The sequence below is a fragment of the Akebia trifoliata genome, chromosome 6 (assembly GCF_017979445.1).
Source record: "Akebia trifoliata isolate Shusen 1 chromosome 6, ASM1797944v1, whole genome shotgun sequence".
Lineage (NCBI taxonomy): Eukaryota > Viridiplantae > Streptophyta > Magnoliopsida > Ranunculales > Lardizabalaceae > Akebia > Akebia trifoliata.
The window spans coordinates 4,303,371-4,324,758 of NC_141380.1; the positions used below are offsets into that span (position 1 = coordinate 4,303,371).

Sequence of the window (21,388 nt, forward strand, 5' to 3'; positions counted from 1 at the left end):
GATGAGTCAGACGAATCAACTCCGTATCGGTTGGGGGTGGGAGACCGAGACCGAGACGAGAGACTGGAAGGAATCCGCGTTTTTAAACCATGGCTACAGGTGGTCCTAATTTGACTAGAATCACAGAGAGAAAAAGAAGAAGGTAAGAAACAAGAGTCAGGAAGAGAAGCTTTGATCCTAAGCGATCTCAATTTGATCGATCCCCTTAAATTTTCAAAAAAAAAAAATTTCTCCATATTTCTGTCCTTTAATTCAGAACTAAAGATAGATTGAGAGAAAGATGGAGAAAGTGAAGAGTCTGTTGAAGCCCAAACCAAACCCGCAAGAACAATTGAGGGCTTGGCAGAGACGACTCAGGCAAGAGAGCCGCAACATCGAACGCCAAATCCGAGGCAAGTTCTTTTTTTCATCAAACCCCCCCAATTTTCCATTATTCCCCATCCACCTTTCTGGGTTCGTTTTGATGTTTTTTTCATCAAAAGGTCTTGACTTGAAGTTTTCGGTTTCATGGTTTTCGAATTTCGGTTAATGGGTCATCCAATTGGTTGATTTTCGTTTAATTTTGATAGAAATCTTCGATGGGTTGTTACTGTTCTTCATAATTATTGCTATTTTCCTTCTTTCAGATGTGCAGAGAGAGGAAAAAAGTGTACAAAAAGCAATTAGAGAGGCTGCCAAGAGAAACGATATGGTCTCTGCAAAGGTAGAAGGACCCCTCTTGTGAATTATCCTTAATTTCATGTAATTTCTATTATTGATGAATTTAATTATTTTAAAGATCACATACGATAAGAGAAACGATATCTTTTGCTTTTGATAACATAAGGAAATTAATTATCTTCTACCCTTAGATTTCCTAAATTTCTGAAATTTTCAGGGGGTTTCCTCCAAAACTAGCAATAAAATACAATTATAGGTGATGTGAATTCTTGTTAAGCAGTCTGATAGGTTTGGCCTGTTATCTCCTCAATTGGTCGGTCTGGCTATCGATTCACGTATCGCCATCCATGTTTTTTAGGAGCTTACGATGTTTCATCCATGATCATATGCATAAGTCCATTTTACTAGAATCGACACATGAAAATTAGTAAAGGATTTTGTGCGGAACCTCAATCTTCGGTTAGAAACTCTAGGCTTAGTTTGAAGATGAAGTAAATCAGCACTGTACAATATATAATGGGTTCTTTTGTTCTCCTTAATGGTTTGCTTCAGATACCACAAGAAAATCCCTCTCTAGTTTATTAGTTTGTTTCAATCTATTGGTGACCAAATGGTTATCCTCATTTGATCTTACTGTTTCTGAAATATATTTCAGGCACTTGCCAAAGAAATCGTGAGATCAAGAAGAGCTGTGAACCGTCTTCATGAGAATAAAGCACAAATGAATTCCATTTCAATGCACCTCGGCGAAAGTGTGGGTATGATACTTAACAAACTGGGACTCCTAGGTTTAGTATAGCAGAAAGCCATCTCATTGAATAATAATGTTATTTTACTTCTATTCATTTTTAACAAGGTATCTTTCCTATGGATCAAAGCATGCTCATCTCATACTTCTTCTTGTTAAAATGGGTTGGGCGTCAAATTATGACTTTTTTTGGTCATTGTACTTAAAAAAAAATTATTCTCAGAGTTTGTTTTTTCTAATCAAGAGGTTTTTAATAATTGTGGAAACTCTTTTCTTTGGAGGATGTAATGCAAATTTGTGATTAATACATAAACATGAGTTTTTGTCATTTTTTTAATAAAGGTTAAAACAGTGATGATGTTCTATGATATATGGGCAAGTTGTATTATTTACCTTTGCAAAACCTTAATTATGATAAGTCTTGGAGAAGGTTAGCTAACTTTTTTGTTGAATATGTAAGTGGTTCTATAAATTTACTCTGACTTGGGAGAAATACCGAGGTTTAAACAATTGGACCGATGAATAAAGCTTTAAAAAAAAGGAGGAGAGAAATATATAACTGATTCTTAGCTTGGTTGCCCGAAGCAAAAGCAGGCGTTGAAGATGACTCAGTTTCAGGAGCAAAGAAGTGATTGTTGCAAATAAGTTTTGTATTACCTATTTCAAGTAGCGAGAGTGAGGGTTATATTCCAAAATTGGAGCAGTAGTAGCTATTAAAGGAGAAGTTTCGTATGACCAAGGTTTGTAGAAGCATTGAGGATGATATTTCCCTTCCGATGGTAGTCGACAGGTCATTAAGTCGGACTTTTTATATCATAGGGCAGACCTTTGAGGGAGGCATTCTATGATCAAGTATAGATATACAGTCAAATTTGTAGATTACTGTTACATATAAAGTTAATCCACGGTAGAAAAGGTCAAATACTTTAGTAAGCTCTGTCCTTAGCCTAATCTTTGGCTAGGTACATCACTAAGTTTATGATGGTTGATCATCTCAAATGACTAGTAGGCTGTTAGCCAACAATAAAGCCACTGCTAATCATCTCAATAAATAAATAAATAATTAAAAGAAAGAGCAAAGAATCATCAGAAATCAAAAGAGTAAATGAACACTTTAGTATCCCATTACCTTTTTTAATCTTTTGATCAATTTTTTCATTTGTACAGATGTATGCTACTAATGAATCCATTGTGGGAACAACGATTGCGTCATCTTAATTTTGTGTGCTTTAGGAGAACCTAAATGGTTGTGCTTTGTGTTGGAGCCTTGCTGTCACGTGTTCCTATCTATCTACCAGGATACTTCAATATGCCTATCTTACTCTTTTATAGAAATGTTACAGTACCAATACTGGATAGTGCAAAGATGCTTCTACGTTAGAATTTATTCTTTTTTTATATTGCAGCATTATTTATTTTTTCAACTCCTAACAGATTTCTTTCTTCTTCTTTTTTTCTTGGTCAACGAAAATGTTTCTTCCTGTGTTCCCTTTGACTAAAATGCCTATGGGTTCTTTTGAATTTCTGCCTAACCCTAGGTGATGCATTCATCTTTGTTGCTTGGATCTGCAGCAATCTCTCGAACTGTGGGTCATTTATCCAAGAGTGCTGAGGTCATGAAGCTTGTCAACAACCTCATGAAAGCTCCAGAAGTGGCTGCAACTATGCAAGAATTTAGCAAAGAAATGACCAAGGTAGTTTTGTTTTGCACCTTTAGTAGATACCCTTTTATTCCCAAATGTTACATCTTTATTCTTCAACTCCCAGATCTTATATTTCTATTCAATTTGGACAGAAGCACGAGGACATAGCTTGCGTGCACTGTAAGAAGTAGCATTGCACTCGTGAATCCTATTGTTTCTGTTTATGGAAGATGTTCTGGTAGTGTTGTTTCATAAACAACATAAAAGTATACCTGTTGTTTGACGATTAGAAACACTAATTTATGATCATAGTGACAAAGTCGAGATTCAAGAAAATTTGGCTCGGGAAAAGGTCAGAAAATTTTGGCAAAGGGAGGAAATCGGAGAAAAAATGGGAAAAAAATCATTAAAATAAAAATATAATATTACTTAACATAATATTAAATAAAATTACAAATTTTCATATTAAAAATTTAATTTTTGAGGCTTTATGAATAAGTTGGGATAAAATTGCCGATTGAAAGAATAGTGAATTAATCGTGACTTTTTAAGAAAATCAGAGAATTTTGTCACTATGTTTATGATACGTTCATTCAGCATTTCCCTGTTTAATTTTCTGAAACTGACTCATGGCCTCTACGAAGTTACATTGGGTTATCAAGTTTCCAAAGTAATTGGAATTCCTGAAGATATTCTAAGAAAATGTCATTTATTTTGTGGAACTGATTGCATTTTTTCCACCTCGCTATTCCTTAAATTAGGCTCCATTATATCACGGCCACCCCTATTCATTCAAATCCCTGTGTTACAGATAGCGGTATTTTAGACTATCTATATCATATTAACTTAAACCAATCATTCATTCATTGCTAGTACTTTACCAAGTAGTTCCCTTATTGCCATCAATTGTAAAAGATACTGAAGAAACATGTTTTATGGCATATTCCTTTGTGTTGGTAGACAGATGTCAGTACATCCTCATTTCAACTAATTATTTGCCTGGAATTAACTATTAGTCATGCCATGCACATGGTTTGTAGGCAGGAGTGATGGAAGAGATGATGAATGATGCTGTTGATAGTGCGTTGGATTCAGAAGATATAGAAGAAGAGACTGAACAAGAAGTAGACAAGGTTTTGACAGAGATAGCTGGTGAGACTGCTGCACAGCTTCCCCAAGCAGTCAGGAGAGAGCGAATAAAGCAAACTGCCCAGACCGCAAAAGCTGCAGAGGAGGTATATACAAAACAGCTCTAATCCACTCCCATTTCATGATTCTTTTTTTCATTCAAGAAGTTAAAGAATTGATGTTTTTGCAGGAAGAAGCTGTTGCTGAGGGTGCCGATGATGAGGAAGAATTAGAAGAGATAAGGGCACGGCTTGCCAAAGTGAGGTCATAATTTGTTACATTCCTCCCACTCTCTTTCCTATTGTTAAAAATTGAGTGTTTTTAATGGGGTTGAACCCATTTGTCGGATAAAAGGTGGTGTGTTTCTCAACCTTTGAGATTACGTGGGTTCAGTCCTAGTTTACCTCCGAATCCAGATGTGTTGTCTATAATCTATATACTACCTAGCTTCCTCATAAATCAACTTACTTTTGAATGTGTTTCTGCGATGTCTACGGTTTATTTATCCTACCGTAATTGTTGCTAATTGGTGGCTGGGCTTTTGCTAAGAAATGAAAGTTACCTCAACCTTTGACGCATAGGCACGGGTGAGGGGCTTACCATTCCAGTAGTTCACATGTTCAATCACATCTTCTTCTTTTTTTAACTTTCAAAATCCTGCACAGCAGTTTCTCTTATAAACCAAAAGTTGCTGCAAGTTTGCATCCTTGGAGCTTTTGAAAATTCTTAAAATCCACCAACCCAATATAATTGTAAATTTGTATCTCTATTTTGTCTTTGAGAATTCCCCCCCATTGTAATATCCTTCTATTATGTAGTTTTCGTGTTCAGGTCAAATTACACCTTGATCACCAATTGCATTTCTAGAGATGAATTCGGACTTTGGGTCAGCTTTTAATGGCCGTGGTTTGCAGATTTAGACTGGGTTTTGTTTTTATTAGCAGTACAAATTGAAGGGAAGGATTATCCTTCAATTCAATTGACTTGTGAAGGAGATCATAAAAGAGAGGGAAAATTACTTCAAGGACCCTTGCGGAGGGATTTTGTTTTAAATAGTCCCTAAGTTTTCAACTGTTATTTGGCTGGACATTTAGTAAATTTTTTCTTTCTAAATAGTCCCTGGACCTCATCTCCTACATTTCTCACAATTGAATGCTTTAACCGTTCTAACTCATCGTTTTCATCAAACAATTGGATTTTTGATACCTTAATCAGAGACTCTATTCCATCATAAAGGATTTGAGAAAAAAGTGAAATTATTTTCAAGGATTTTATTTTTCAAATATTTTGAAGATGTATATGCAAAACTAAGGATTTTTTTATTATTATTATTCCTTAGTTTTAAAAATGAAAATCAATCAATGATGATTCTTTTGGGTTGAAATCATTTAAATAAGTTGTTAATCATCTGGGTTGAAATCATTTAAATAAATTGTTATCTCTAGTTTTTAGTCGATCATTCCATGTATTTTAGTTGGAAAATTTTGAAAATTGAAAATGGGTAAGTTTTACTAATGTCAAGTTCACCCTTTTTTATTTAAAAAAATGGTGAACTCAACAGTAATTAAAAAAAAGCGTTGAATTCGATAATAAATAAAAAGTGGTGAACTCAAAAATAAATAAAAGTGAGTTTGACAGTAAAAAATGTGAACTCGACACTAAATTAAATAGAAAGGGTCGAGTTCGATAGTAAAAATTATGAACTCAATTGTACGAGCGATCATTAAGAAAAACTAAAGTTTACTAAATATTCTGTCAAAGTAATGTGCAAAACTTAGGTACTATTTAGAAAAAAAAAAAAAAAAAACCCTTTCACAAGGGACCTTTAAATAATTTTCCCTAAAAAAAAGGGGGAAGAAGAAGAAAGAAAGAGCAGAAGGCCTACCTCGTATAACCAAACCCACACACCTGATGCTACAATGGTGAAAAATAGTTGTTAATAACGCAAGCAAGCAGTGCTACAGCATTTCATAACAAACTAAATTCCATTTGCAAATAAAATTTACAAAAAATGTGCTTTTGAAATATTTCAAATTGGTTGCTCTAATTCAAGACAGTTATGATAATTTGATGAAGGTCTTACACCTGAACAATAACCATTATTGAATTTTAAGCCCGCAAATGAAGAAACTAATTGGTAAAGCCTGTGATTGATGTTCACATAGATCAAAACTTGCATGAAGATGATACAATGTGTGTCACAATTCATGAGAAACAAATTTGATTTTGGAGGCAAACAACGGCTCTATATCTCCCTTCCCTTGTGAGAACAACTTTTACTTCACATAGAGAGACTGATGCTTCCCTGGAAAAGGTTTCTCCTTGAAAAATCATCACCAGTGTCTCTCCTAGAATCCTGCACATCCATCAAACAAGCACTCCAAATCCATGCCCAAATTATTCTAAATGGTCTCCACAGCCACATTTTCTCTCTTAGTAGACTCATCTCCTTCTTCGCCCTCTTTGGTTCACAACATGGTCGAGATCATTCTCACCTTCTCTTCTCCCATATTGATCGACCCAACATTTTCATTTGGAACACTATGATTAGAGGCTACTCTCGTAGCGAATCCCCTCAAGAATCCATCCTTCTCTTCAAGTCCATGATCACCAGACCAGACGTTTCTCCTAATAACTTCACCTTCCCCTTTGTACTCAACACTTGTGCGAGGATGTCGAGTGTAGAGTTGGGAAAGGTGGTTCATTCCCACATAATAAAGAATGGGTTCGAATCAGATCTCTTTATTAGGAATTCTCTCATTCATTTTTATTTGATTTTCGGAGACTTAAATCATGCCCGGTATCTATTCGGTGAAAGTTGTAGTAGAGATCTTGTTTCATTTAACACATTGATAAATGGGTATGCTAGAGGTGGTCAACCAAATGATGCTCTGCGTCTCTTCCGAGAAATGCAGATGTTGGATATTGAGCCCGATGAGTTCACCATTCTTGCTTTATTATCTGCTTGTTCGACATTGAATGATTCAAAGATTGGAAAGCAGATTCATCTCTTGGTGTATAAAAATTTGCATTTTGATTATTCAAACGTTTTGTTGAAGAGTGCTCTCGTTGATATGTACACAAAGTGTGGATTGATGGAAATGGCAGATCGGGTGTTTAGTACAATGGAGAGTAACAAAACTACAATCGCTTGGAGTTCTATGGTAACGGGTTATGCTAGATGTGGCAAAATTGAGATAGCCTGTCGATTCTTTAATCAGATGTTGGAAAGAGATTTAGTTTCTTGGACGGCCATGATCAGTGGTTATTCTCAAACAGGGAGGTACGCTGAGGCATTGGAGCTTTTTGTAGAAATGGAGGGTACGGGCATAAAACCAGATGAAGTCACCTTGGTTGCTGTTCTTTCCGCATGTGCGAGGTTAGGTGCTCTTGATTTTGCAAAAAGGCTTCATCACGAATACATAGAAGCTCAGTTGCTTTTTCAAAATCCCATACTTAATACAGCTATTGTAGATATGTATGCGAAGTGTGGATACATAGAGACAGCGCTCAATATTTTCCATGAAATTCCACAAAAATCAAAGTCTGTCTTCCTCTACAATGCCATGATATCAGGTCTGTCTCAACATGGATTAGGTAGAATTGCCATTAGAATTTTTAATGAAATGGTGTCGTCTGGTTTCAGACCAGATGAGGTTACTTTTGTTGGAGTTCTATGTGCTTGTAGTCATGAAGGTTTAATTGAAGAAGGTAAGAAGAAGTTCAATTCCATGTCCAAAGACCATGCGATTATACCACAAATTGAACATTATTGTTGCATTGTTGATCTTCTCGGACGAAGCGGGCATTTGAAGGAGGCTTATGACTTCATTGAGAAAATCCCATTTGAGGCGAACTCTGTAATTTGGAGATCTTTCTTGGGTGCTTGTAGAATCCATCAAAATGTTGAAATGGGTGAGATTGCAGGTAAAAGACTCCTTGAACTAGACCCTAATCATGGTGCCCGTTACGTTCTATTATCTAACATGTTTACTGATGCAAACCGTTGGGAGGATGCCGGAAGAGTGAGAAAATTGATGGAAGACAAAGGCATCCGAAAGCCACCTGGGTGGAGCTATATAGAATGGAATGGCACTCTATATCGGTTTGTGGCAAGTGACAAATCACATCCACAAACTAAAGAGATCTTTTTAATGCTCGAGGACATATCCAAGCGATTGAAATCAGTGGGATATGTCCCCGATACATCCCACGTGTTGTTTGATATAGATGAGGAAGAGAAAGAAACCGTTGTTTCTTACCATAGTGAGAAATTGGCTCTTGCATTTGGGTTGATCAATTTGGATCCTAATGCGACTATACGTATAGTGAAGAACCTTCGAATCTGTGGAGATTGTCACTCGGTATTTAAGCTTTTCTCTGGGATTTCTAAAAGGGAAATAGTAGTGAGGGATACAATCAGGTTCCACCATCTTAAGAATGGGTTATGCTCTTGTAAGGATTTTTGGTGATTGGAATTGAAGGACGGCGAGGATAAATTTTTTGCCCAACTCTATGGAGGTCATAGGGTTTTAGTCATCTTGGCTTTCGATTGTGTTATAGCTGTGTACTAACACCTCAGCAACAACTTACAAGCTTCTAGTTTGTAACCCATGTTACTTGTTTACTTGTATATAAGAGAAAGTTATTAACTTGTGTTTCGGATAAGAAATCTCCCCAAATGATGTTAGGGAATGTGTAAAAGAACTCTCACTATTGCTCACTTCACTTGAAAACCTGAGAATAAATAACAGAACTGAATCATGTTTTATACATGGAATGGTGGTTTGGCTTTATACTCATTGTCTTAAATCAGACATAGTAGCATAAAAGGAGTAATGTTGGTACCAAATATATGAATATATATATAATATATATATATATATATATATATGGGGGTGGTTCAAGGGCCATATGAGAAACCATATGAAAAAACTTTCGTTTTTCAAAATAAGAGTTAGAGGTTTTGGATTGAGCTGATTTTTTGCAAGGATGGTCACTATGATGAAAATATCATCCTCACAAAAAATTAGCTCAATCAGAAACTTCTAAATCCATCAAAAGTGATTTACAAATTAGTGATAAAAATTAGTAAAAAATCTACGGTCCACATTCTAAATCACTTTTAATGGGGTTAGAAGTTTCAGATTGGGTTGGATTTTTTTTTTGGATGATCTTCCCATCATAGAGATCATCCTCACAAAAAATCAGCTCAATCCAAACTTTCTAACCCATATTTTAAAATTTTATTAAAAACGAAAGTTTTTACATATGTTTTCTCATATGACCCTTGAACCTGACCCTCTCTCTCTCTCTATATATATATATATATAACCTGACCCTCTATATATATATAGAGGTCAGGTTCAAGGGCCATATGTAAAAACATATGAAAAAACAATGATTTTTCAAAATATGGGTTAGAGGTTTTGGATTGAGCTGATTTTTTGCAAGGATGGTCACTATGATGAGAAGATCATCCTCAGAAAAAATCAGCTCAATTAGAAAATTTTAAATCCATCAAAAGTGATTTACAAATTATTGACAAAAATTAACAAAAAATCGACGATCCACATTCTAAATCACTTTGAATGGGGTTAGAAGTTTCAGATTGGACTGATTTTTTTTTTTCGGATGATCTTCCCATCATAGAGATCATCCTCACAAAAAATCAGCTCAATTTGAAATTTCTTACCCATATTTTAAAATTTTATTAATGTTATATTGTTTTTCAATATATTTTCTCATATGTCCCTTGAACCTGACTCATATATATGGGAAATGTTCAGCACCCTAAGTTTTACCACACACTTTAACAAATGTTTTTTGTCCTACATGGGTTAGAAGTTTTGGAATGGGCTGATTTTTGGTGAGGATGATCTCTATGATTAGAAGATCATCCTCCCCAAAAATCAGCCCATTCTGAAATGTTTAGCCCCATGTTTACACGTTGAAAAATTGTGGACCGTCCATTTTTTGGAAACCATTTTTGATAGGATTAGAAGTTTTGGAATGAGCTGATTTTTGGTGAGGATGATCTCCTCACCATAGAGATCATCCTCACCAAAAATCAGCCCATTCCAAAACTTCTAACCCATGTAAGACAAAACACGTTTGTTAAAGTGTGTGGTAAAGCTTAGGGTGCTGAACGGGACCCCATATATATATATAGGGTCCCTATCCGTGGCCAACAGTTTGGCAAACATTTTGGCAAACATTTTTTCAAAACATGGGTTAGAGGTCTTGGAATGGGCTGATTTTTGGTGAGGATGATCTCTACGGTGAGGAGATCATCCTGCTTAGGGTGCTGAACGGGACCCCATATATATATAATATATATATATATATATATATTATATATATGGGGGTGGTTCAAGGGCCATATGAGAAACCATATGAAAAAACTTTCGTTTTTCAAAATAAGAGTTAGAGGTTTTGGATTGAGCTGATTTTTTGCAAGGATGGTCACTATGATGAAAAGATCATCCTCACAAAAAATCAGCTCAATCAGAAACTTCTAAATCCATCAAAAGTGATTTACAAATTAGTGATAAAAATTAGTAAAAAATCGACGGTCCACATTCTAAATCACTTTTAATGGGGTTAGAAGTTTCAGATTGGGTTGGATTTTTTTTTTGGATGATCTTCCCATCATAGAGATCATCCTCACAAAAAATCAGCTCAATCCAAACTTTCTAACCCATATTTTAAAATTTTATTAAAAACGAAAGTTTTTACATATGTTTTCTCATATGACCCTTGAACCTGACCCTCTCTCTCTCTCTATATATATATATATAACCTGACCCTCTATATATATATAGAGGTCAGGTTCAAGGGCCATATGTAAAAACATATGAAAAAACAATGATTTTTCAAAATATGGGTTAGAGGTTTTGGATTGAGCTGATTTTTGGCAAGGATGGTCACTATGATGAGAAGATCATCCTCAGAAAAAATCAGCTCAATTAGAAAATTTTAAATCCATCAAAAGTGATTTACAAATTATTGACAAAAATTAACAAAAAATCGACGATCCACATTCTAAATCACTTTGAATGGGGTTAGAAGTTTCAGATTGGACTGATTTTTTTTTTTCGGATGATCTTCCCATCATAGAGATCATCCTCACAAAAAATCAGCTCAATTTGAAATTTCTTACCCATATTTTAAAATTTTATTAATGTTATATTGTTTTTCAATATATTTTCTCATATGTCCCTTGAACCTGACTCATATATATGGGAAATGTTCAGCACCCTAAGTTTTACCACACACTTTAACAAATGTTTTTTGTCCTACATGGGTTAGAAGTTTTGGAATGGGCTGATTTTTGGTGAGGATGATCTCTATGATTAGAAGATCATCCTCCCCAAAAATCAGCCCATTCTGAAATGTTTAGCCCCATGTTTACACGTTGAAAAATTGTGGACCGTCCATTTTTTGGAAACCATTTTTGATAGGATTAGAAGTTTTGGAATGAGCTGATTTTTGGTGAGGATGATCTCCTCACCATAGAGATCATCCTCACCAAAAATCAGCCCATTCCAAAACTTCTAACCCATGTAAGACAAAACACGTTTGTTAAAGTGTGTGGTAAAGCTTAGGGTGCTGAACGGGACCCCATATATATATATAGGGTCCCTATCCGTGGCCAACAGTTTGGCAAACATTTTGGCAAACATTTTTTCAAAACATGGGTTAGAGGTCTTGGAATGGGCTGATTTTTGGTGAGGATGATCTCTACGGTGAGGAGATCATCCTGCTTAGGGTGCTGAACGGGACCCCATATATATATATATATATATATATATGGGGTAGCGTTCTTTTGACAAAATTTTAGACAACATTCTAGATAAAGTTTTGTCGTATATGACTAAAAAATTTTGAAATGGACTGATTTTTTGTGATGATGATCTCTATAATCAATAGATCATTTTCACAAAAAATCAGCCAATTCTAAAACTTCTAACCCCATGAAAAGTAGTTACAAACTAATGGTAAAAATTGACGGTTCACGATTCTTCATCTTATAAATTAGGGTTAAAATTTTCATAATTAACTGATTTTTTGTGAGGATGATTTTCTCACCGTAGAGTTCATCCTCATAAAAAACCAGCCCATATTTTGTCTTATATGGGCTAAAATTTTCAGAATAGGGTGGTTTTTTATGAGGATGAACTCTATGGTGACAAAATCATCCTCACAAAAAATCAGTTAATTTTGAAATTTCTAACCCTAGTTTATAAGATGAAGAATCATGAACCGTCAATTAACAACTACGTGCCTTTCAAAGTAATATCAAGAGTTGTTACCCAAAACTAATAGTTGTGTGCCTTTCAAAGCAATATCACTGAAGGGGTCAGCTTGCTATGTTGGTAATGTCTGTCAATGTTGATCCCAAAATTCACCTTCACCCACTAAGAGTCTATTTGTATACACTCAAAAAAGTAAAAAAAAATTTCTTTTAAAGTTTGTTTGGGTTAATTTCAAAAATCACTTTTAAAAAGTAAAAATCTTAACTTAAAAGAAAAAACAAAATTTTATTTACTATATTTTAAAAGTTACTTTCTTCTAAAACTATTTCTAGTTTGTATACAAACGAGGTGTAATTAATAACCACTAACCCACTTACGAATAAATAATAGTGTAATGATTTTCTAACTCAATTATGATAGACTAACTCAGAAACTCACTTACGAGCATATGCAAGGATCATAGATTTTTTTCCCTCAAGATACACAAGTGCACATGTGATCTGTCAAAATTGAGTTAAAGAATTAAGTAAAATATTTTATGGATTCTTTTACATCAATGAATTGCTCGGCCATATATGTTTATGGGTTTTGGCACTTCATCTAGACGTGCGGTATATAACATTTATTTGATGGCCATATTTGAGAACCACATCAATATTTAAGTTATCTCTGTCGAATTATTAAAAGAAAAAAAAGATTAGTGATATATGGTAGATGTAATATTTGAGAAAAATAAAAAGAGTCGTGATTTTTTGATGTCCCCTCTCACTCCAACATACGCCCCCATACGTTCCCTGACGTGGCGTGTGCTAGAATCATAGATCTTTTTCCTTAGGATATACAACTACATGCATCATAAATCTTTTTCGTCAGGTGGTGTATGTCAGAAAATCATTTTTCAAATAAAAAATAATTAAGCCAGATCTAATTTCCAAAGATCATCTATCAAACAAAAATATAAAATAATATTCCACTAAGACATTTGCATAGGTTGACATCAATTTTTTGTGTGTGAAGGGAAACAGGGAATCCTAATCTCTAGTAACTGGAGACTACGGGCCATTCATTGATATTTGAATTAAGATTTGATGATCATGAAATTCAACTTATTTAAATAAAAAAATATTGCCATAATGTCCCATATCTGTTGTTTTGTGATTTCCATCTATTAATGGGCCAATGCCCTTAATTTTGTAAGATCGTCAAATTCAAAGACCCTATTAGATTTAGAGGGTTACTATTGCCACACCAACCGTGTGCAATTCTTTGGTGATTTACATAAGAATATGTGTGGCATTAGTTAAAGTTGGTGTGGCATTAGCAGCTCTCTATATTTATAGCCTTAATTTGATTAGGAAAAAGAAAAAAATGGAGGGAGAAGAGTTGAGAGGGAAGGAGGAGAAGGCAAAGGGTTTAGAAGGAACGGGCTTGAATCTGCCTGTCAATCTCCATGGAAACCTTAAAAGTGCTTCATCCGACCAAAACCTGAAGGATATCCAGCAAAACATTAGGTCTTCTAAGGCTCCTGTAAGTCTTCATATCATCTTAGTCTCTTTTTCTTAGTTATTCGAACCCATGAAGCAGAGAAAACCATCAAGAAGCAAAATTGATGATTTGGGTTCTTGTTTTTTTTTTGCATCCTAATTATTAGCTTGGGTCCTCAATCGTGGGTTTAGTTTCCAAGCCAAAATTGTTTCTATTGTGGCAATTTTAATGGGTTTCCAATTTTATTTTATTTGATTCCTTGGTTGTTATTAAGGGACTTATCAATGTTTCTGAAAATTGTGTTTGCAGGCAGTTATCAATTATGGTGCATCTTGGTATGTCATTGCTTTCCTTTTTTTCTTTTTCTTTTTTCTTCTAGTTTAATCTATTTTCCTGTAAAATGGGTTTGTCTTCTCTCTATAAAATGTTGGTGTTCAGTCCATTTACATGGGTACAAATCCAGCCCTCACCCGAGTTACTGAGCTCACTAAAATTATGTTTTTCTAGTGGCACTCTAGGAATGTGTTTGACACTGAAATTGCAAGAAAACAAATTTGTAAACTGCCCATACATATTTGTGCTGGAGTTTTGTTCCAAATATATGTTAGAGGTGATAAACCAGCTCTACACCATTAACACTTATACTTAGATCACCCACCAAAAAGGGTATATTTCTCATAAATGAATTATCACCAAAATTTGTAGTAGGTCAATAGTTGAGCCATATTGTATGATGGTAGAGATTTGGCGCAGTTGGTTGTCCTTCTTCAGTGCTGGCCCTTTTCCAGTCCTGGCAAGAGTGGGGTAGCTCATTTTGGTTGGGGGGGGGGGAGTGGGCTGTGGAGACTCCTTCCGTTTGCCCTTTCTTGGGTTATTTGGAAAGAGCGGAAAAATAAGTGCTTTGATAATATAGGGTTGGATGCATCGGAGGTGGTTTTGTGAGTTCTCTCTCGTCTCTTCTTTTGGTCCAAGGCTATTGTTGAGTTCAGGGGTGTTTTCTTTGCAGATTTTGTTGCTATTTGGGATTGGGTTTGTAGTATTACTTGTTCTTAATGTCCTAAACTGTATTTTTCTAGTTGGTCTTCTCAACCACTTTATTGATAAATTTTGTTACCTATAAAGAAAAAAAGAGTGGGTTGAGCCTTGTTTGATTGGTGGAGGATCAAAACAAGCTAGGCGGGTGATAAGTATATGGAACTGGTACTGATTAACCCAAGCCCAACCCAAGTCAGGTTGGTTGGGTTGACTGATTCCTCATTAATATTAGATAATTTAGTAATAATAATGATTTATATAAAGATAAGTGGAATGTAAAAATATATAAAATTTACAATTTTTGTCCTAAACATATATTTCAAAGTTTTTATACATGAAATTATAAGCAAATTTCTTAGAGTACATGATGCGGAGGATGGGTTTTGGAGAGAAGTGGATCAGTTGGATTATGAAATGTGTCACAACAGTGTCAAAACCCGTATGGGTGTAGTGTGTGGAAAGGGGTTCTTAAAGGGATCGAGGACTTCGATAGGGGAATTAGATTCAAAACGGGTGTGGGAGATAGTGGCACATCGCCTCTAGCAAACCAATTCCCGTCTTTGTACACCTGTTCTGTGAAGAAGAACTGCTCTATTCAGCAGTGTTTGGTCGGCAATGAGTCCGGTCCTACTTGGGATTTGGGGTTCAGAAGAAATTTTAATGATTGGGAGCTAACTGAGGTGACATCTTTCCTAGATCTCTTGCATACGGTTCACCTCAATGACAACGAACAGGATAGGTGGGAATGGATAAGGGCTAAGGATTCGAGATTTTCTGTCAAGTCTTTCTATAAGTGGTTTACTCATGACGAAGAGAGACCCCTAGTGAGAGCAATCAGTTGGACCAGGTTAGTTCCCTTTAAAGTAGTTTTTTTTGTTTGGTTGGCTTCCCTTGGTAGGATTCTTACTTTGGATAATTTGATTGTGTAGGGTTGGATCACTCCAAATTGTTGTCCCTTATGCATGAGTGATGGAGAATTTGTTGATCATATATTAATCCATTGCTCTTTTTATTATCATATTTGGTCGATTTTCATTGTTCTGTTCCATCTTAATTGGGTCCTTCCTCATAAGTTCTCTTCGTTGTTAGTAGAGTGGACCAGTAATGCTTTCCACAACAGAAAAAGGATCCTTTGGGCTATGCTTCCCGCTGCTATTGCTTGGAGGGTTTGGATTGAGAGAAATAACAGAGTATTCAATAATAAGAGTAGTTCCTCTCATGCAAGTTATTTGGAGATCTTGGGATTGTTATTTCTTTGGTCAAAGCAGAATATAAAGTTCGCGAGGATTACATTTGATGATTTTGTTTTTAGATGGCACTCCTTATGTAATTATTGATATGGTTCTTTCTTTTTTTTTTTCTTTTTTTGAGGCTCTCTCGGCCTCTTTGTTTCTTGTTTTCTTTCTCTGATCAATATATTATACTTTTCAAAAAAAAAGAAATTATAAGCAATGTTAAGATAAAGATGATGATGATTAACTAAAGTTTAAAATGTGAACGGTGAACGAGAAAGAAACAAATATATTTTAAAATTCAACTCATATTAAGTTTGGGTCTGGGTAAATCGGGCAACCCGATGTCTATGCCCAAACCTAAGTTGGTTTGGTTCGGTCAAAATTTATTTTGTCCAAACCCGAGCCTTAACCCTACCTAATTGTGCCTAAACCTGACCCAAGGTCAGGTTGAACCCCTTGGGTTCAGGTTTGTCCCGCCCAAGTTGCAGCCCTATATTTAGTAGCCAACCCCGAATGGTTGGGATTAAGTTATGATGATTCAGTCATACTTGTAGGACTTGAAAGCTTTTAATTCCAACAAACAAGTTTTGAAAGGGTGATTTTCGGCGAGTCTGAACACAGTGGCCCGTCAACTACCGTATTAAATGGTCTTGGGTGTGCCACTACCGTTGGTCCAGCAAAACACATACAACCTTCCTAGTATTTTTCACTGCACCTTGGCTGTTACGGAGTTGATTCAAATCCCATGAATGGAGGATCTATGGTTTTGGAACCTATGAGACCACTTTAATAATGAGGCTAAAAAACCATTTGATGCTTACCCTTCAATATAGACACCAGAAAAATTTGAGATGAGGTTCTAAAATCTGCTTTGTGAATGTTTTCAGGTGCCATGTCTGCAGCCAAATCCTTCCTAAATTCTGCGAGTTGAGCAATGATTTCCCCAGGCATTCATTTGTATATGCTGATGTCGAGGAATGCCCAGAGACTACACAGCACATTCGTTACACCCCTACTTTTCATTTCTTTCGAGATGGCGAAAAGGTTGACGAGATGCTCGGTGCTGGAGAAGAGAGGCTGCACGATAGACTGTGGTTGCACTCTTAAGATCCTTCACGCATTAATTAAGATAATAAGATCGTTCGGTTTGAGAGGCACTTTTGTGAAACAAGCTCTGAAATATAAACTTACACTTGTTCTGTTAAGTTTTACCATATTTTAAGAATATATGATGCATGGGACATATATATAATGTTTTCACTTTCATCTGGATGTTCCCCGCACAAATACATATGGATTTAGAGTATTGGGATGGATTTTTTTATATTGGAAGATCTCTTAATCAATGTGGCTTAAGTGCATGGTTGCATTGACGGAGTCATGGGAGTCTGGTTTTTTTTATAGAAAGCTGTCTTTAACGCCTTTGTTGTTCAGCAAACTACAACTAATGGATAATGAAATCAAAGAAAAGAGTCCAAATTGAGTTCAAGGGGATTACTTTTGATGATTTCGTTTTTAGATGGAACTCTTTATGTAGTCTTTGATGCTTTAATTTCTTTTTGATTTGTAGCTTGTTTAGAGGCTTCCTCGGCCTCTTTGTACTTTATTTTCTTTCATTCAATATATTACACTTATCAAAAAAAAGAAAAGAGTCCAAATTGTCTGCCGTGTTAAATTTGAATAAAACCAGGTAAGTTAAGGTAGCTGAGACCTTGTGGTGGGCAAGGATGAAAAAAAGGAGAGATTCTATTGCCACACCAACTTTTGCTAATGCCACCCCAATTCTGTAAATCACCAAATAATTAGGAACAATGGGGTGGCGTTAGCAAAAGTTGGTGCGGCAATAGAAACAGTATTCCCACTGGACTATTTTCTTTCCACTCAAGAGCACTGTGATGTGTTAAAACTGTGTATCCATTTTATTTCCACCAACGCGGCGGTTACTTTGTTGTTACATTTCATAGAAGCATACATATAGCTTCACCTTCAACAGTAAAAACTAAAACAAAAGAAATGAAACCTCCCAAGCTGGAAGCAAAGAACAAATGACAGGTAAATGCCACATTGACAGACTCCTGAAATTCACTACTATCCTCAACCATCATCAAGCACACTTTCTTTGTCCTCTTTTCTTACGCCATAGAAACAACACCATCTGATTAATGGTCTGCATCAAAGCAGAAAGATGATCCAACAGATACTCAAGCCTTATCATGCTTGAGGAGCTTGACTGTCTCCCAGGTGAAATCTGGGTCATCCCGTCCGAAGTGTCCGTAGGCGGCAGTTTTCTGGAACCTGAAGTTCCCTCCTCTCTTCAGGTCAAGGTTGATTGACATCATTCCTGGCCTAAAGTCAAAATTCTTCTTGATCAAAGCCAATATATCCTTGTCAGGGATCTTCCCTGTTTTGTAGGTGTCCACAAACACAGAGAGTGGTTCCGGTACACCAATTGCATAAGAGACTTGCACAATACAGCGTCGAGCAAGACCTGAGGCTACAATACTCTTGGCAGCCTGTCTAACAATGTAAGCACCGCTACGGTCCACCTTTGTTGGATCCTTGCCCGAGAAAGCACCACCACCATGAGCACCCCACCCACCATATGTGTCGATGATGATCTTTCGACCAGTGAGCCCAGCATCCCCATGTGGGCCACCAATGACAAAACGACCTGACGGGTTGAGGTGAAATATGGTCTTGTCGTCAAGGTACTGAGATGGGATGACTGGTTCAATCACATGCTTCTTCAGGTCCTTGGCTATTTCATCATTTGTGACAGTCTCATCGTGTTGGGTTGAGATGAGAACAGTGTGGACCCTGAGAGGGACCATGGCACCATTCTCATTCCGATACTCAACAGTCACTTGGGTCTTTCCATCAGGCCTCAGCCATGGGCACGTCCCGTTCTTCCTCACCTCAGTGAGTTTGGCTCCGAGCTTGGTGGCAAGGACATGTGTAAGGGGCATCAACTCAGGGGTTTCGTCGGTGGCATAACCGAACATGTGTCCTTGGTCACCAGCACCAATCTCCTCAGGCTTCTTTGTGAGGTGGCCATGGACACCTTGGGCAATGTCGGGGCTTTGTTGTTCAATGTTGACAAGGACCTTGCACTTGTCAGCATCAAGACCAACATCAGCTGACACAAACCCAATGCCTCTGCAGGTGTCACGTACAATCTTCTCGTAGTTGACCTTGGCCTTGGTGGTGATCTCGCCAAAGACCATGACCATGTTGGTCTTGGTGCAGGTCTCGCAAGCAACCTTGCTTTCAGGGTCTTGTTCTAGGCAGGCATCAAGGATGGCATCGGAAACTTGATCGCAGAGCTTGTCAGGGTGGCCCTCGTTGACAGATTCGGAAGTAAAGAGGAATGTATCCATCTATAAATTAGACAAAATATAGGCATATAATGTGTTAGTCTTCTACACTAAACAAGGTTCAAAGCCGAAAAAAGTACCTTAATCTTGACAAAATAAATCCCAAGAAAGAGTCAAAAAATTCAGATAAAGTTATAACATGATTTTTAAAATATCCGAGGCCGAGATGATTGACTCAAGTCATCTTGGTATTGCCCATGAACAAGCAAGATTTCCATTGTGAATCATGCTTCGCATTGTTTCATCCAAGATCCAAAATGACTTATCCCATATTTTGAAATATCTACCAAGTGAACCGGATTTTTGTATTTTATGTTAAAAAACTTATTATTTTTGTGATTAAACATCAATTATTGATATAGAAAAAACATCTTTCTATAAGCATCTTCTGATCCCATCTCATTTTATAATAAAAATTATAATTATTTGAATACAAATAGATATTAGTCAATAATTTTTAACTGAGTTATGATTCATCTCACCCAATAAGATGAGTCGAGTGAGTCAACTCCGTGTAAATGGGTATAAGATGGAATACCGAGTTTTAAAACCATGAGTCATAACTCATAATTCATCTCCAAATTTTCAAGGTAAAAAGGAAATCCAAAAGGTGAAAATTCTTATCTTCACATGGACCATAAAATGATCAATTTAAAAGATATCAAACAAAGAACTAATGTCATACTTGACAAGCATGCATTCACACAAGCAACAAACCAAAAGAAATTAGTTAAAGACTTTCCTTACTGAAATAGTAAGATTTTAAGCGTTACTAAGGGTCGTTTTGCTCAAATGGATTATCAAATCAGCAAATTCAACACCACATGCCTCTAAATTTCATCAAAAAACTCAGATCCAAAAAAAGATAATGTGAAAAACAATTTCTTTTGAGCTTGATCCAAGGTTTTCAAAATGGACGGCTACAGACCTTCCACCTAACTACCAAACTTAAAATTAAAATTAAACGGTGAAAATTAACCTTTTTTTTTGGAAAAAATTTCTTTCAAAGTTCATAGAATTTAGTCCTCCACAACTCTGAATCATCGGATAATGTTTTTCGATGCTAGAAGGTGAGCCCAAGAACCCTTGGTAACGGTGAAATCCTTACTAACTTCGTAAGATTAGTCAGCTAATCTAACTTCATTTGAAAGATTAAACTTCAACAGAACAACCACAAATCTAATCGAATAAACGAAAATTAAACAAAACAAAGGCAGCCAATTATGAATGCGAAATGAGATCCAAGTAAATGTCGAACATCATAGCAAGATCAATTAAACCATACAGATCACAATAAATCGAATCGAAGAAATCAAACATATAAAAATATCGAACAAAACAAGATCTGAATCCAAATAGAAACCACAAACAAAAAACAACAGACTCGAGGTATTATCAATGAAAACGTGTAAGAGAAATCAAGATCAGAGAGATATAGAGATCTAAAATGCGAGAATATTAAAACTCAGATCTGAAATCTCTCACCTTTTAACAGATATAGAGATCTTGATTGAGAAAAATGGATAGAAGAAGAAGGAGAGGGAGAGAGAGCGAGTAATTCGAATCGTGGAAGGGGGAGTATTTATAAGAGTCCGATGTAGAAGGTGAGGTGTCAACGTTGAATGAAGACGCATATTCGTCTGACTCGCTCTCTCGACCAACCACCCACTTACCCCCCACGGTCCCACCTTCACCTAGCATTCCGTGTTATTAAATCCAAAAATAAACCCCCATTGGAGTGATTTTTTTTATTTTTTATTTTTTCTCACAAATTTACTCTCAGTCCAACGTCCATTTGACATGTGGCACGAATGACATCAGC

At 36.2% G+C, this 21,388-nt stretch overlaps 3 protein-coding genes and 1 pseudogene across 3 annotated transcripts; 3 read left to right on the forward strand and 1 right to left on the reverse strand.

The window, feature by feature from the left end:
• The first annotated feature begins 103 nt into the window (after positions 1-103).
• LOC147399749 (vacuolar protein sorting-associated protein 24 homolog 1-like) lies at positions 104-4,660 on the forward strand. The gene is made up of 6 exons (XM_086445220.1): positions 104-392; positions 627-703; positions 1,316-1,418; positions 2,981-3,102; positions 4,092-4,286; positions 4,370-4,660. The coding sequence occupies exons 1-6, from the start codon at positions 281-283 to the stop codon at positions 4,448-4,450; spliced, it is 690 nt and encodes a 229-aa protein (XP_086301346.1). The 5' UTR covers positions 104-280; the 3' UTR covers positions 4,451-4,660.
• Positions 4,661-6,050: 1,390 nt separating this feature from the next.
• Positions 6,051-9,033, forward strand: LOC147399750 (pentatricopeptide repeat-containing protein At2g29760, chloroplastic pseudogene; annotated as a pseudogene).
• Positions 9,034-13,787: 4,754 nt separating this feature from the next.
• Positions 13,788-17,458, forward strand: LOC147399751 (Thioredoxin superfamily protein). Its single transcript, XM_086445222.1, has 3 exons — positions 13,788-13,964; positions 14,232-14,257; positions 17,080-17,458. The coding sequence occupies exons 1-3, from the start codon at positions 13,806-13,808 to the stop codon at positions 17,297-17,299; spliced, it is 405 nt and encodes a 134-aa protein (XP_086301348.1). The 5' UTR covers positions 13,788-13,805; the 3' UTR covers positions 17,300-17,458.
• Positions 17,459-18,090: 632 nt separating this feature from the next.
• MAT3 (methionine adenosyltransferase 3) lies at positions 18,091-21,121 on the reverse strand. The gene is made up of 2 exons (XM_086445221.1): positions 21,052-21,121; positions 18,091-19,569 (listed from the first exon to the last, which is right to left on the reverse strand). The coding sequence occupies exon 2, from the start codon at positions 19,567-19,569 to the stop codon at positions 18,394-18,396; it is 1,176 nt and encodes a 391-aa protein (XP_086301347.1). The 5' UTR covers positions 21,052-21,121; the 3' UTR covers positions 18,091-18,393.
• Between the last annotated feature and the right edge of the window lie 267 nt (positions 21,122-21,388).

Excerpts from the sequence above, each read along its gene's own strand:
- LOC147399749 (XM_086445220.1), top strand. The coding sequence starts at position 281 with ATGGAGAAAGTGAAGAGTCTGTTGAAGCCCAAACCAAACCCGCAAGAA. Across the intron at positions 704-1,315 it reads ACGATATGGTCTCTGCAAAG|GCACTTGCCAAAGAAATCGT; the intron begins GTAGAAGGACCC and ends AATATATTTCAG. Across the intron at positions 1,419-2,980 it reads GCACCTCGGCGAAAGTGTGG|CAATCTCTCGAACTGTGGGT; the intron begins GTATGATACTTA and ends TTGGATCTGCAG.
- LOC147399751 (XM_086445222.1), top strand. The coding sequence starts at position 13,806 with ATGGAGGGAGAAGAGTTGAGAGGGAAGGAGGAGAAGGCAAAGGGTTTA. Across the intron at positions 13,965-14,231 it reads TTAGGTCTTCTAAGGCTCCT|GCAGTTATCAATTATGGTGC; the intron begins GTAAGTCTTCAT and ends TTGTGTTTGCAG. Across the intron at positions 14,258-17,079 it reads ATCAATTATGGTGCATCTTG|GTGCCATGTCTGCAGCCAAA; the intron begins GTATGTCATTGC and ends GAATGTTTTCAG.
- MAT3 (XM_086445221.1), bottom strand. The coding sequence starts at position 19,569 with ATGGATACATTCCTCTTTACTTCCGAATCTGTCAACGAGGGCCACCCT.